The sequence below is a fragment of the Achroia grisella genome, unplaced genomic scaffold (genome assembly GCF_030625045.1).
Source record: "Achroia grisella isolate CSIRO2021 unplaced genomic scaffold, CSIRO_AGI_Agris_v1 utg754, whole genome shotgun sequence".
Lineage (NCBI taxonomy): Eukaryota > Metazoa > Arthropoda > Insecta > Lepidoptera > Pyralidae > Achroia > Achroia grisella.
Genome location: NW_026713011.1, coordinates 642,503 through 658,776, shown reverse-complemented (window position 1 = coordinate 658,776; position 16,274 = coordinate 642,503). Strand labels below are relative to the sequence as shown.

The window sequence follows — 16,274 nt, the reverse complement described above, 5'->3', positions numbered from 1 at the left end:
GATATCTAAAAATACTCATCAACAACACTGGCAAGATACATAATTTGGACATATAATGTATGTATAATGACAAGTGTCAATCAAAAAACCATTTTCTTATTTTAATAGATTCTTTCAGTTAACAGCTATTACTTCTGTTATTATTCTTAACATTGTTGTTTAATTTACTCCAAATTTCTACCAATTATTCTGAAATGACCGAGACCGATGCAACAAAGAGACCTCTTACAATGCCTGAGAAATTTCTGCCTTACCTCGAGAAACACAGAGTTTATTTTCTTTTTAAGGTTAGTAGCTACTTAAAATGATAAGTATATGCTATCATGAACTTTCTATATATGTATTTAAGAGAAACATTTCCACCACACATTATATTCTTGTTATTCTTATGGTTTTTCAACTCTAGAATGGTTAGCAAATGAGAAATATTTTCCAACTTACGTGAATTTATTATTACAATTTTTGGACAATTTATTCAATAGCGTTATAGGCTATACGTTATTCTGATCTACGAGTTCAATAGTTTATGGGTAAAAGAGAGAGAGAAAAGAGAGACAAACATAAATACACACATTTGCTTTGAGTTGGACGTGTTTATAATAACTCCCGACAAAGACTTAGTTTTAAAACGATACCGGTTACTACCATACCAATATATATACATATTATATTTTTTTTATTCTGCTTCTATATAACTTCTTTCGAAAAGGTTCCAGATAAGTAAAAAATCTCCAACCCTGTACTGTCCAGTACAGAACAGGAATACTTAGACATACTTTAGAAATACTTTTTAATGTTTTAGGACATAGTAAGAGATGTAGTCATCAACTTGCCTAAGGACCACTTGAAACACATGAAGGTGTTCCTCACTCATCACGCCCACTGCAACAAGGAGCCTGATAGAGTTATACTACTTGTCTCGCCTAAACTTAAGATAGGTGCGCCATATTGAAATTATATTGATATTTACCTAAAATAATAAGAATTGGATAGTAATAAAAAATAAGACTTTTTATACATACAAGTATATGGGCGGGATATGCGGTAGACCAGGCAAGCGTTGTATTGCCATATAAATTAATCATCATCGACCGCCGAAAGTAAAAATGATTAAAATTCTAATATCGCAGTTAAAAAATAGGGGTTGATGGTAGAGTGGTGAATGTATAATGTTGTATGTATTTTTTATTGACAAATCATAAAAAAAAAATAGGATAGACAAAATAGGTAGGGTATATAGGGTAAAATCTAGGTAAAAAATAGGTAGTATTATTAGGTAGTAGTATTATTAGTTAGGGGTATGTAAAATAGTTTACGTCCTTTTCTCAGATCTAATGAATATATACAAAAGATTTTATAAGAATAGATGGAGCCGTATCTGAGAAATTTTGTTTCAAATACTGTGATGCGGAATTTTACATAGGTACCCAGCGAACTGAGGGTATGTCAAGTATTGCGTTCACAGTCAGATATGTTATAATGTAATTGATTACAAAGAATGATTCACAAATAATATACAGATTGTATGTATGTTGTGTATATATGTTATAATATTCGTGTGTATTCTATTCTTGTTTAGTTTTAGTTTAGTCTAATATTTGTATATATGTTATTTATATAATTAATGTTAAGCCACCATCAAGTATTACTGAAGGTTGACTGGTAGAGAATTCCTATAGCATTAAGTCCGCCTTTTGTACCATAATTTATTGGTCAATAAAGTTTAAATAAATAAATAAATAATTATATGCAATATTTTGATTTTTAGATATCAAAAGACTAGTGAAAGATATGATAAAAGACGTTGGTTTCTTCGTTATCACACGTCGCTGTCTAATGGATCGTTACGAAAAGGTTCGATTATAGAAGAAATGTAAATAATAATTATCATTATAATAACCCCGGACAATTCACTCGCCATTTTTTCCCATGCTAAGCGGAGCTTGTATTATCTGTGCTGGAGGTCTGATATAAATATATTTTATTTCCTAACATCAAGATTGGATCGATAGAACTAAATTTTGAAATTATATTTTGCTATTTCTGCTCGTGGGTTATCAAAACATATAGTTGTCACGTATGATTTAGCATGATAACTACGTGCCAGGATGTGTGTCGCCAGCACTCCTCTCCGAGGTGACGAAAACAATGACCATGAAGGACCCAGTACCTAACGTTGGATGGCTGATGTTTGGTACGTATCAATTCAATTATCAAGTGTAGAGAACAATATATTTTTTCTTAGCGCCTATAATTCTGATACATGCAAAATTCCGACAATATGCAACTTGTAAGATATTTTTGTTTTGGAAGTATGTTAGGGTAGTAACTATCTTACAACACTAATACCTATTAATAAACAAACAGGAGATTACGTACCCATAGACAACAGTACACAAGACATTATTTATAGACTTTAAGAAGACAAGTTTAAGCGCAGACTGCCAATAGGCGCAATTACCTTACATCTGTTAGGTACCGGATGGTTCTAATGTTACTTAAAAAAAAAAAATCTATAAAATAAAGGTACTCAATTATTTTATTTTACTCCAAAGTATTTAGAACATATATATTTATGCATTTAAAATGAAAAATTCGAAAAGCAATAGTTTATTCTCTTTAAATAATTGTGAAACTAGTTTATACGTCTCTGGTCAAGATAACGTGACAATTTCGCAGTCATAATGAAATTTTCCTGAATACAGAATGTTTTTATTATACCTTTCCTCTCAATAAAAAAATTGAATACATATTTATATACAAGGATTTCTTTTAAAACCGAGACAATCAGGGCAGAACCGTATGACCGTAATTGACAATGGCACTAACTATCTGGGATAACAATCATAACGGTCTCTGTAAAATATTTAGTAAGAAAAAAATACATACATACAAAAAAATAAATTAAATAAGTAGTTGGTGTAATAATATAATGATCTTTTAAATGTTTTATTTGACTGTTACGTAGATCACCCCTGTACAGTGCGCGAGGCGCGTTGCCTGCAACAGGACGGCGTGCTGCCAAAGGTCACCCTAGTGCTGATGCCGACTCCACCATACGCGCCTCCGGCTGACGACCCTCGCACTCCATATAGAAACTTTTTTCAGCAGGATTTCGAAGGTCTCAAGTTTGCTTATGAAGCATCGCTTAAAGTTAGTCAAACATTTAATATTATTGTATTTGTATGTATATAAGATTTTTTCTGTACGACAGTCTGAAACAGAAATTCTGACTGAGGATATGAATTAGTCGGTCAGCTCGCGATTTATTGACTCATGTAATTGAGCAATGTACGATGTCACACTGGAAACCATCGTGATAAATTCATGGTGAATTTACCACGATGGGTTAACTGACCTGAGCTCATGCTTATCCCATCATCATCTACTGGTGCCCCGCCAGCGTAAACATAATAGTGCAGGCGGTTGCATCATTATCATCCATAAAATCAATACCATGGACTGTATAATAACCACGCTCATCAGTAAAGACAGGTGGTCATTCCAACTCTTTTCCCGCCTGGGGCAAATCGGAAATTAGCTGCCATTTTATTATTCTTTAATTTTTTTAATTGCTGTTTTTTTTAATGTTTTGTTTCATGAATTTGAATTCAACTTAAAACAAACGCGGTGCCTACAGTGTGCCGTCCTTTTTAATAGGCCACCAGGGACTATGGCCTCCTCTGCTCTCCCTCGTTACGGCTAATGCTGATTATGTCTTAGAATGTATTATATGTAACAGGAGGTCCACATTGATAAAGACGACGACCCGGATAAGATTGCAATAAAATGCTTCAATGCGATAAACACCTGCACAGCAGGACTGCAGGGTCCGAGGCAGGGACTCCACGTGGTGGGGGCTCCGGGCGTGTACCGGGTGCTGCTTATCGGGCCAAGAGGTGCAGGCAGCAGAACGCAAGCGGTCACGCTGGCTAAGCATTTTGGACTCATTTATTGTTAGCGGATACAGTTATAAATATTTAATGTTATAAAGAATATACACACTAATTATTTTTTAATCTACATTAGTATTGGGATCGCAAATTTTGTATTGTTCTGTGGTACAATTAACGGAAGCGCTAGTCCAATTTCAAAAGTATATCTTCAGTAGTTTAAGTGTATGTTAATGTATGGATATACCATATAGTTCAACACCAATAGACAGAATTGTTGGCTTAGTACCTACAATATAAGTAAACAAGTATATTGCAGAGAAATTGTGTATAAGTATTGAGGAGCGGAATCTGTTAAATAACGACAACTACTGCCGGTAACTGTGACTATTAAGTGGTCATTTAAGGCAGTAGTAAATATCGATATCTAAAAGAATCATCAAATAAGATGTCGGCAAACAACACTATATGTCGTGTCGACATATAGTGTTGTGTTTATGTGTACAGAAATGGAGTGGCATTTCTGTAATCGTCTAAAAATATTCTCCTAAACTCTAGATTATATTAACACCTATTTATATTTAAGTATTTAATATTCTGTTATATGTGACGTAAGTAATTATCTTGGTATCCAATGTTAGTATCTGTACTACATTAAAACTAATTGTTTATCAATATTAGTGAATTTCGCCGTCCTACTGGCTGAAGCTCGCGAGAAAATGGACGAAATAGGCGAGAAGTTGCGTAGCTACGGGCCCAGCGTGCAGCTGAAAGCGGATATAGTGAAACGACGTCTTTTGAAAAAGGTTATAATAATGAATATCAAACATAAAAAATATTATTTAAAAAACGGCTAACAACATCATCGTCATATTTTGTACCCACATGTTTTTCAAACCGACTGAAATCAGGACGAATATCGTTGTTCCTATTAGTATGTAATATTATCTTATCTGTGATCTTAGTAAAATTATTATTATTATTATACCAAACTCATCCTTAAGTATGTAAGTATCTATGTAAAGAATTAAATATTCGCATAGCAGAAGTTAAATCTCCAGAGGTATAGGGATAAAACAGAATTTCCTTACTTGCTGCTTAAATCTATCTATGTAACCAGTCCTTATTAGTCCTATTATATAACTATCTGTACCCGTGACTTAGTCCGCGTGGAATTTAACTTTATTTTAGAAAAATGGTTACATAGATGGATTTAGGCAGCAAGTAAGGAAATTCTGTTTTATCCATATTCTTATTACATCCAAAAAAAAGTCCCGTCAAAAATTTCAGAGATTAGCCGGAACAAACAGATAGACAGACAGAAAAATTGTAAAAAATGTTTTTTTGGTATATGTACCGTATTTATATTCATATGCATGTAGTAAAAAACGGTTATTTCAATATTACAAACAGACACTACAATTTTATTTATATGTATAGATTATTTATTTATTTATATGTATATATAGGTGTATGTATGTATATTTTGTATATAATGATTATTATGTAGTTATATGTATGTGTATATGATATGTAAATTGTACATCCAATAACTAATTGTTATACCCCGACCAGACATAGTCTAATCACTCCTCTCCATCCTAAGGTTGCCTGGATGAAATAGCTATTTAGCGATAAGGCCGCCCATTGTTATCTCTATATTATAATTATGTTGTTTTTCTTTTTATATTTGATGTACATATTAATTTATGTAATCGTTATATCTTTCTGTGAGAGGAACAATAAAGAGTTTTCATTCATTCATTATTTATTGATTTTGATTATTACAGGACTGCATTGATAATGGCTGGGTGATGACAGGATATCCTTTGTCCGGGATGGACTTTGAGCATTTAGACAATATGACCACGCCTCCCAACCGGTGAGTGCCAAGTTTAGAACAAAACAATAAATAGTAAAGATGTCCACGCAAGAAAATTACAATGTAGGTATTTTTCAGTTTTCGCTCTCTTTATCCAGAGACTTTGCGTCACCCCTCACTCTAGTGACATAGAAAAACTTTCTATCGATTTTTGCTGTAACTATTCACGTTCCGCTCTACTCGGCTTACTCCATTATTTTAATAAATATAAAGGTATTTTGTTGTCATTCTGAAAATTCATTATAATTCTATGTCTTGCACATTTTTTCAAATTGTTACACTGTCTTGGGTTGTTCATATAAATGAGCTAAGATAAGTTTTATTTTAGTGAAAATTTAGTTTTTCGGTTACGTGTGATTCTAAAACAAATTGGTTTAAAAAAAAATAAACTGTGTACAGAATCGTCCGTCTTTTTACTTATTATATTTCAGCCGTCAGCCAGCAGGTTGCTTTGTAAGAGGTGTTTTGGTTAAAGGGTACGATAGGGCAAGATTTCATACTCATGCTTTCCTCGTTTACTTGACATGTTCACCAAATACAGCGAAAGCGATCTCACCATTTTATTAAAAACGTTATTTGTTTACTTTTATTTTTTACCGTCGATACTGTTCATATCACTACCTAGTAATATATACAGTATCACGGGTATCATCACGCATTGATGCTATTCTTGAGAACTAGAGTATCCATCTTGCGTACCCTGTAAAATTACAATCATAACTGTCCCTACTAGGGCCTTGTCTTTCATAATATTTTATTGTGCCACCAGAGTAATATTCTTGAACACGGACATTGCGACGTGCAAAACCCGCGTGATGTCTCAAGCCGTGGACTGGTGCACTGGACAGTCAGCGGCCCCCGGCTCAGGACCCAGAGTTATGCACCACCCCGATAACAACGAAGCACAACTGGATGCAGAGGTAACTTTATCACTTACTAATGAATTGTTTTTAATTTTCACGGCTTTGGTAGCCTAGCGGTTTAGCACACCGATTAGATTAATTTATAATAATTAAATACACACAGCTGGGCTGTTATAAGATTAGAAACATTGTATTCAGTGAACAGAACTTCCGTTGGTTGCGGGTTCGATTTCCCGCTCGATACATAAATTATATTTGTAGCGGTCTGAGTATTTTCTATGTATATTATGTATTACACATTACGTATACATGTACCTATATGCAATTGTTTAGTACCCATAACAGAAGCTCTGCTTGGCTTGGGACTAGATGCTTCTGTGTGAAATGATTAATTGTTGCAAAGGTTTACAAAGACGTCTTCCGACTGAATCTTATTCGTTTAAAAAGTAAAATATAGTGGGATCAACAAATGAACAAAAAATCTCGTATATATCGTACCCTCACAATCGAAAAATTCGACTGTGCCACTTTTCGCCTTTTCGTTATCGGGCATCTAGACGAACCCTTTACTGTTATGTAGGTAGGTACTCGTACGTAGCTAATGAAATGATCTACTAACCGCTCGACACAAATACCTTTCTTTTTGGGGACAATATTCTCAGTCTATGTACATAGTGATTAGCCAAGTAACATTTCGGTACTTGAATTCAGTTCTTATTGAATATATTACATACGTGTAATAGCTACGGTGATATGTCAAACGTAATAATATAGTGAAAATTGGAACATCAATGTCGATATATTTTCGATTAACAATATTTTACACTATAAAATGGGATCGCAACACCTTATTCGCGAATAACAGCGTTTAAGAGGCCTTTCACATTTTTTGGCCTAAAAGCAGGGTCTTTGGGGTTCTGGTTCTAAGAAATTAAGAGTCGGATATACATTTTGATTTCTGAATTATATAGATAGATATCTAATCTTAAAAACTACATCTTTGAAATGTTAATTTTCTCTTTGTTAGTCTTCCTAATTTCTAAAATAGTTTATTCAAAAACGCTAAGAGACAGAAGTTTGGGGTCGTCGTTCATTAATAAACAAACATAAATTGATATGATATCTGTACTAAAACTTGATAATTACTTCATAAATTGAGACAGCATCGTCCTTTTTTTCATTTTCAACTTAAATATCTAAAAAATTGATCATAATTAAACCCGAAATTTCAACAAAACTTTGCCATAATCATTTCTAATTTTCTCATAAATACAACGAAATTTTTGCATAAAAAAAACATAATAATAAAGTTAATATACTTGTAAATTAGAAATATAAAAAAAAATATAAGTTTCTAAGAAAAAAATAAACAATAATAATAATTGAAAGTTGTATAAATTCCGTTGCGCCAAAAGTAAATTCTCAGTGCTGCGCTAGCGCTCGTCGAGGTAGGACCTATGCTATTTTTTACGACACCGCTACGATAAGACATTCGTAAACATTTGTCAGTGAACATTAGTATAGTGCGACTAAACAATTTTGATAATTTAAGTAATATTTAATTAATTTTGCTAATACATACTTATTTCTACGAATATTAATTTAAAGTTGTTGTTAAATATATATATATAATATTTATTTTAGCATGCCAAAACAAAAGTACAGTTATGCTACAAATAAAACCTACCTACCCTGCTGCACTATGAAAAGCACAAGAGCATGGTATTTCGTCACACTAATGGCAATTAATAGTTAAAATTAAAAAAGATAACGTTTTAGTATTTTTAAAAATAACGCTTATCTGAGAGAAAAATGTAAGAAAATGTAAACCAATTTTACTTTATGTTTATTTTGTAGATTTTTTCTAAATTAAAATAGGGTTATTGTTTATAAAAATACCATTATTATTTTTACGTACATTTGTCTGGTGTTATATCATCTAGTATGCAATGTGGATTGTAAATAAATTACCAAATTATATATAAATTATATTCCTTAATGTTTAGAGATACTTTATCCAATTTACTTTATTTTATTTTACACAATACAGATATTTCTAAATTGCAGCCATTCTGTTATTATACTCGTTGGACTTTCATTACTGTACAGTTATGTCAAATAATTATACGTGTTTGGGTGAAAAGTCAACAACATTATAAATGTTTTTATTTAGTGACTAGCTTTTAGCTCGCGGCTTCGCCCGCGTGAATATGGGATATATAGGTTATCGCGCGTTTAAAGATCCGTGTACAGTATTCGGTCGTTATATATAAACCTTCCTCTTGAGTCTATCTATTCTGTCTATTAAATAACAACGAATCAAAATCTGCGTAGTTTTTTAAGATCAAAACATACATAGATCTATTACATGTGTAGATGATATTTTAACCGGAAATTGAAGCCGTTAAAATGGTATTGGCAGATCAGTTGGAATCATCGGTATTCTTGGTATATAAGCTGGTTGCCCAGCTAACGTACCGGTTATAATGGTCTGCAATTAAATTGTCTTTCAATTCTTTAGTAAGCAACATATCCAATGGGATGCCATTGCACATGTTCGGCGGACTTAAATTTCATGATTGGATCATGCTTTTGAGAAATTCCTTCCTCAAGTTTGAGCAGTTAGTGTGGGAAATCACTATCTGTGCTTCCATAAAAATGAGCTCTCAAATTTGTCAGTAGTTTTAAAGTTTCAATTAAAGTACATAAGGGAAACGATGGTAATGACACAGAGAGTCTTTCAGAAATCTCCAGCAAAAGTATAAAAGTAATCCCGCCAATGAGAGCAGAGGTGTTTCTAAGGTCTTTTAAGGTTCTATCCAAAATCTCTATACCTAATGGTGATTTCATTACATATAATCAATGAGGCGTCTTGTAATAATTTATAAATAGGTTTGATATTAACAAGTAATTATTTATCAAGAATCAAGAATTGGCCAACCAAGAACGAGAAGCTGCAATATCAGCCAATATCATGCGGCGACGTCAATGATGCAGGAACAGCAATGATAGCAGTTGAAGCTTTTTTTTTACAACTTAGAATGGCAAACGAGCTGACGGCTGTCCTGATGGAAAGGGTAACCGTCGCCTATATACATGTTCATATCAGCATATTGTTTCCCTCATGCGTTGCCATTCCTGAAAACTCGGGTGTTATTCCCCTGTACCCTGTAAATTCACTACCATATATATACACAGGTAGTCTATATAGATAGATATACATATACACAGATAGTATACCCTGAGAAAGGTCATAGACTATTTTATAGTGCGAAAAAAGTATTGTAAGGGATTAAAAGCGGAGATGAAAGGTTGTATAAAAGTATCGTCATTGTTTAAGTGAAACAATGAAACTTTTTTAGATTATAATCTAAATATATTTCCTTTATTTGGTCAATTTCATTATACCACGCTGACGAAGTCGCGGATACACCTAATATACATATAAGGATGGGACCTTTAAATCAAAACAAAGCCTTGAAAACACAACTATTATATATAAATAAAATAATTATTTGCTAAGTATAATATTTAGAACAAGTGAATATGGCAATAATGTATCCGACTCTTATAATAAATTATATTGTATCTATTAATAAATAAACTGAATTAATATGTAACAAGAATTAATTAGTAAATTTATGTTATAGTAATTTCATCTTCTTGTCCTTATCCCAATTATTTGTTACTCATATTACTTAAGGTTTTGGCTTTTAGTTGTACAATCGGCCAGCATCCTGACATCAACCCTCTAGGAATAATATAATAAAAAAATATGGTCATTATTAGCACTTTGACAATTAAGATAAATCACGTTATTTTAAAAAATCCAATAAGTAGTTTATGTTACTCAGTTAAGTAGAAACATATCACATTATTAATTAAAATATTACAAGGATCAAAATGGTTCATACTAAATCCACACCGATTGCGCTACACGGTTATTTGCGTCTGTGTGCGTGTATTACTGTGTGTGTGCGTAAATCCATGCGATTAAACCTAAAGTTGAGCGGCATCATTTTGTAATAGGCCTCTTAATAAAAAAAATACAATGAAAGCAACCGATACAGCCTGTTATTTTATATTATATATTTATAGAACATCATAAAACTAGGTCTATGACCGTTACAGAAATTATAATAAAAGATGTGTCTTTTTTTAACTTACAGTTAGACTACTACCACTCGGAGGCCTTGGCCGAGCTTCGTGCAGCTGCTGGGTTAACGGCGGTCGAGATCAATGCCAGCGAGCCAATTGGTGTGAATGTGTAACACACATACCTAGATAACATTTTGCTTAACAAAAAACTACCTTTAGTAGTATGAAAATTAGTGCTGTACTTAAACAGCGGTAAAAGTAGAAATAAGACTAAATGACAAAGAAATTTTTATGATTTAGTTAGTCCAATAGAAAATAAGACACCTGACCGTTGGTAAAATATTATTGAATGAAGAGATAGCTGCTATCTTTTTACTCTTTGGGAAGCAAAACAACTATTGCATGTAGACAAGTCGAATGTTACTTTCACTACGTTTTAATGGAATGGTACCTACGCTAACGGTTTACACTGGCTGGGCACCAGTAGTGGATAAGATGAGCATGAGGGCAGGTCAGTTAGTCCATCGTGGCGTTTTGTCAGGAATTTATAACGTTTCTAGGGACAATCATGCCAACTTGACATGGTACATTGCTAACAATGGGGTCATTCACTGTAATGGGTACATGGGACCGTAATATTGGACTAATGGGTAATGATTTCGGGCTGGTCTGAATACGGAGAATGGTCACAGAAGACGTCCATAAGAATTTCTAAACTACACAGGATAAATCCATTGAAGATTTGTTGTAATATAAAGATTATTCTAAATTTTTTTAGGCTTTCTTTGTGAATACCTTTCAGAGCAAGTACAAGTGAAGATCCAGGCTGCGGTAATGTCTGCCCCGGCATTCGACATAGAATATTGTTCACAGTTACGAAACGTACGAGCTGATTAATGTATTAATAAAATTAAAAGGTCTGGACTGAATAAAAAGAGGTTTTTAATAAAAAATCTTTTTTATTATGTACTCCTCCGTACTTCAATTGAAATATTACTACATAATTAATTAATCTGCTAATTAAGAACTAACAATTCTGCAGTCTCAAATTACATACATACAATAAAGAACACTGAGGTAAGTCTCTACAGAGCATAGAGATCGATCGATTCATCGAGATGACATAAAAACAAATCGCGGAAGACGATAGAATCGATATTCAGACAGTCATGGATACAGGCATTTGTGATCCACACAATGGAACTATTGCTTCAATATTTAAAATAAAAATGCATTATTTTACACAATAAACACACACAGGCACGCAGCTCTAGCACACTATGTGCGCGGCGACAGAAACTCGGATCAGATCTCGACTCTGCGGAACGCTCGCCGCACACCCTCATTCACCTACATTCACACAATAAATATACACAACTCGAGCTAAACACCTCCATTCATGGTTCATACAGGCTATGTATAACGCAAGATATTCACTCTATACATAATCTGTGGTGACCTAAAGAGATCACATTTGGCTATGATCACACAATTTACAGTCTGTTTGGTTACAACTCGTCTTTGAAGTCTTCTTCGTCACCTCCCGCGCCCGGCGGTGGCACTCCACCTTGACCCTGATATAACTTGGCGATGATGGGCTGAACAACATCCTCCAGACTCTTCTTCTGTTTTTTGTAGTCTTCAGAGTCTGCATCTTGGTTATCTTCTAGCCATTTGATAGCAGCATCAATGGCTTCCTCCATTTTGGTCTTTTCATCATCACTCACCTGTTGACAAAGCGACAAACATTATAAAGCTTATTAATTATTATAGAAATTTGTATTACAGAATTAATAAACAGAATATTGTACTGAAGGCAATCAGAATAATGACAATTTAGAATACATTATATAATACGTAAATACATTGCGTACGTATTTATTATGTTCAATTAAGTATTACTATTGGAAGTGTGTATAAGTACTGCAAGAAATACTAACCTTAGCACCAAGTTTTTCTTTATCTTGGAGCTGATTCTTGATTGAGTATGCATAGCTCTCCAATTCATTTCGGGACTCTACACGTTCCTTTAGTTTCTTGTCATCGTCAGCGAATTTCTCAGCATCCTTTATCATTCTCTCAATGTCTTCTGGTGTTAGTCTATTCTGGTCATTTGTGATAACAATCTTCTCGCGGTTGCCAGTTCCTTTGTCTTCAGCTGATACTTGCAAGATACCGTTGGCATCAATTTCGAATGTTACTTCAATTTGTGGAATGCCTCTTGGTGCAGGTGGAATGCCTGTAAGATCGAATTTACCCAACAAGTGGTTGTCCTTGGTCATAGGTCGTTCACCTTCATATACTTGAATTGTGACAGTGTGTTGGTTGTCGCTGGCTGTTGAGAAGATCTGTGACTTCTTTGTGGGGATTACAGTATTACGTGGGATCAGCTTGGTCATTACACCTCCGACAGTTTCAATACCCATGGTTAGGGGGTTAACATCAAGAAGCACAATGGCATCAGTGTCCTGTTCACCACTGAGCACACCAGCTTGCACTGCTGCACCATAGGCTACAGCCTCATCAGGGTTAATACCTCGGGATGGTTCCTTGCCATTGAAGAATTCCTTGACCAACTGTTGAACCTTGGGAATACGAGTTGAGCCACCAACCAATACAATTTCATCAACATCCTTCTTGTTCATGTCGGCATCTTCCAACACTTTCTGTACAGGTTTAAGGGTTGATCTGAATAGATCCATATTCAACTCTTCAAACTTGGCTCTGGTGAGAGTTTCAGAGAAGTCATCACCTTCAAAGAAGGATTCAATCTCAATCTTGACTTGGTGACTGGAGGACAGTGCTCTCTTAGCCTTCTCAACTTCACGACGCAACTTCTGGACGGCGCGGTTGTCTTTTCTGATGTCCTTGCCCTTCTTCTTTTTGTACAACTTGATGAAGTGTTCCATGACCCTCTGATCGAAATCTTCACCACCCAAGTGGGTGTCACCATTGGTGGCCACTACTTCAAATACACCATTGTCAATAGTGAGAAGGGAGACATCAAAAGTACCACCACCCAAGTCAAATACAAGAACATTCTTTTCACCCTCCTTCTTGTCCAGACCATAGGCAATAGCTGCAGCAGTAGGCTCATTGATAATCCTCATGACATTCAGACCGGCAATGACACCAGCATCCTTTGTAGCCTGACGCTGGGCATCGTTAAAGTAAGCTGGTACAGTAACAACAGCATGAGTGACCTTCTTTCCGAGATAAGCTTCAGCAGTCTCCTTCATCTTGGTTAGAACCATAGCTGAGATTTCTTCAGGGGCAAAGATTTTGTCACCCTGTGAGGTCAGAACTGAGACATGGGGTTTGCTGTTCTTTTCTACAACTTTGAAGGGGAAGAATTTAACATCATGCTGAACTGTGGTGTCACTCCATTCCCGACCAATCAGACGCTTGGCATCAAACACTGTGTTCTCAGGGTTGGTGGTCAGTTGATTCTTGGCGGCGTCACCAATGAGACGCTCGCCATCTTGAGTGAAAGCTACATATGAGGGTGTGATCCGGTTACCCTGGTCGTTAGCAATGATTTCCACTCGCCCATTCTTGTAAACACCAACACTGTAGACAATAAAAGGAAAACATTTCAATTTAAGATTCTAAGTGATTGTAGATTTTATAAATAAATTATTACAAAATCTAGGTGCAATGTTTCAGAATTACTGTCCTAATAGATAGTGTCTTTTCTTTACATGATTACAGAATATAACAGCTGTTAAAACAGTTTTTATGTAAATTAAAATATTATTAAATATGCTGAAATAGAACTTATAAGATTGCAATAATTATTAACCCATATATATATTTAGTTGTAAATAATTATAAAAGACAGATCTTTGTATAACTCACCAGGAATATGTGGTACCCAAGTCGATACCGATCACGGTCCCGATCTCCTTGTCCTTTTCTTTCTTCTCTTCGGCGTACACCGCCGCCACCACACACACCAACGCTACCAGACTCCACCGCATCTTCACCATGCAATATTTATCTTATACTGAAACAATTAACACCTACAATTAACTTCAATATTTTCACCGACAAGGTCTGACGACCTACGCAAAAGGACACGTAATCATAAAACGGGACACGTCATTCATCACCGTATATAAAACAATTTAGAAAGGGAAAGTTGAATGGAAAAGACGGCATAACGGCTTGTTAACGGTACATCCAGAAACGGATAGATACGACATAAATGTAGGGCAACGCGCCGGCCTACCAGACACGTCGAGAAAATTCGCCGACATGCCATTCTCTATTACTAATCTTTTAATATTGTTATGAAGAAATCATTGTCAAATATAACAGAAAACCATATAAGAGAATTGCTTTTGTCAGAAAATGAGTATTTCAAGAACAAAATACCCGTTCCAGATACATTTTTATTAGTAACAGGTTAATCGCAGCTTGGATAGTTTGATGGATGGAATATCCCGGAGAAACTAATTATAGTATAAAGAAATCTAAACGTAAATATGTGAATATAATTACCAAATAGTATGATGACAATCAGTAAATGAAAATTCTTCAACAAATCACAGCCACGTTTTAATTAATAGCCCACCAAATGTTACACTTGAACGAATTCACGAAATACGCTGATGTCTCACATTCGATTTTCCAAGAAGAACTGAAGTTTCACACGCCGCCGCGGTTATTATTTAGCGCTAGTGTTGATCGTGGGCGAACGTAATTGGTTATTAAGTTGATGACGTTCACATTCGTTCAATACTATTGGTCCAGGTGCGTCGATTTGTCGAATGTTCATTGGCCCACGTTAATAACTGGCACAAAGATTTTGGCGAAACTTTTGAAACTGTTAACTGATTCTATTATCTCTAAAGTAGAAATTATTCTAGATACTTTCGATAAGTATTGATAAGAAAATAATTTATTAAAAAATATCACACACATTGTTAATTTATTATTATTGATATTACCTAATTATTCCACTACTAAAAAAATCTCTGTTACCCATACATTTTTTTTCTCGTATTTGGAGGCGGTGCGACCTAATCTACGTTAGTTTTTTTTAATACTTCATAGGTATATTTTCATGTCAAAGCATATCAGGAGGAAATAGGTATAGCTGAAATACCTGTACAATTAATATATAAACCTCTATAAAAATCACAATAATACTAGCCAAAGGACCGGAGGTATAATAGCAGATAAGAGAATATTATATAGTTTATGAAAGAAAAGAAGAAAATCATTTGGTCAGTGAGCTAGAGCTATTATATTGGTTATGTGCCCAGTAATTAAAGTTATTACCTATATTTATAATGATTGCCATAAGAAAATGCTTTTGATCTCAGCTCATATTGGTGCATACTGATCAAGGAACATAATACTGATATTTCAGGCGAAGTGCCATAGAGTATGTACTGTCACAGGTATTACTAATAGAAAATAAAAATCACTCCCTGGTTCTAGGAAGATTTTTTTAACATTAGGTTTTAATATTATCGACTTGCCTATATGCCTCCCTAATCATAATTATTACCAATCCAAAAAATAACAAAT

The 16,274-nt window shown here is 34.5% G+C and overlaps 2 protein-coding genes across 3 annotated transcripts; one reads left to right on the top strand and one right to left on the bottom strand.

Annotated features, from left to right (window-relative positions):
- Positions 1-154: 154 nt before the first annotated feature.
- Positions 155-11,966, top strand: LOC131850328 (adenylate kinase 8-like). 2 transcript variants are annotated; one of them, XM_059200528.1, is made up of 11 exons: positions 155-287; positions 803-938; positions 1,769-1,854; positions 2,089-2,194; positions 2,969-3,153; positions 3,743-3,956; positions 4,575-4,699; positions 5,684-5,775; positions 6,545-6,695; positions 10,808-10,895; positions 11,539-11,966. In XM_059200528.1, the coding sequence occupies exons 1-11, from the start codon at positions 195-197 to the stop codon at positions 11,631-11,633; spliced, it is 1,371 nt and encodes a 456-aa protein (XP_059056511.1). In that variant the 5' UTR covers positions 155-194; the 3' UTR covers positions 11,634-11,966. The 2 variants fall into 2 exon arrangements, with proteins under 2 accessions (XP_059056511.1, XP_059056509.1); XM_059200526.1 differs by lacking the exons at positions 155-287; positions 803-938 and having other exon boundaries at positions 1,772-1,854; positions 11,541-11,966.
- LOC131850327 (endoplasmic reticulum chaperone BiP) lies at positions 11,814-15,385 on the bottom strand. Its single transcript, XM_059200525.1, has 4 exons — positions 15,240-15,385; positions 14,595-14,742; positions 12,677-14,306; positions 11,814-12,463 (listed from the first exon to the last, which is right to left on the bottom strand). The coding sequence occupies exons 2-4, from the start codon at positions 14,723-14,725 to the stop codon at positions 12,245-12,247; spliced, it is 1,980 nt and encodes a 659-aa protein (XP_059056508.1). The 5' UTR covers positions 14,726-14,742; positions 15,240-15,385; the 3' UTR covers positions 11,814-12,244.
- Between the last annotated feature and the right edge of the window lie 889 nt (positions 15,386-16,274).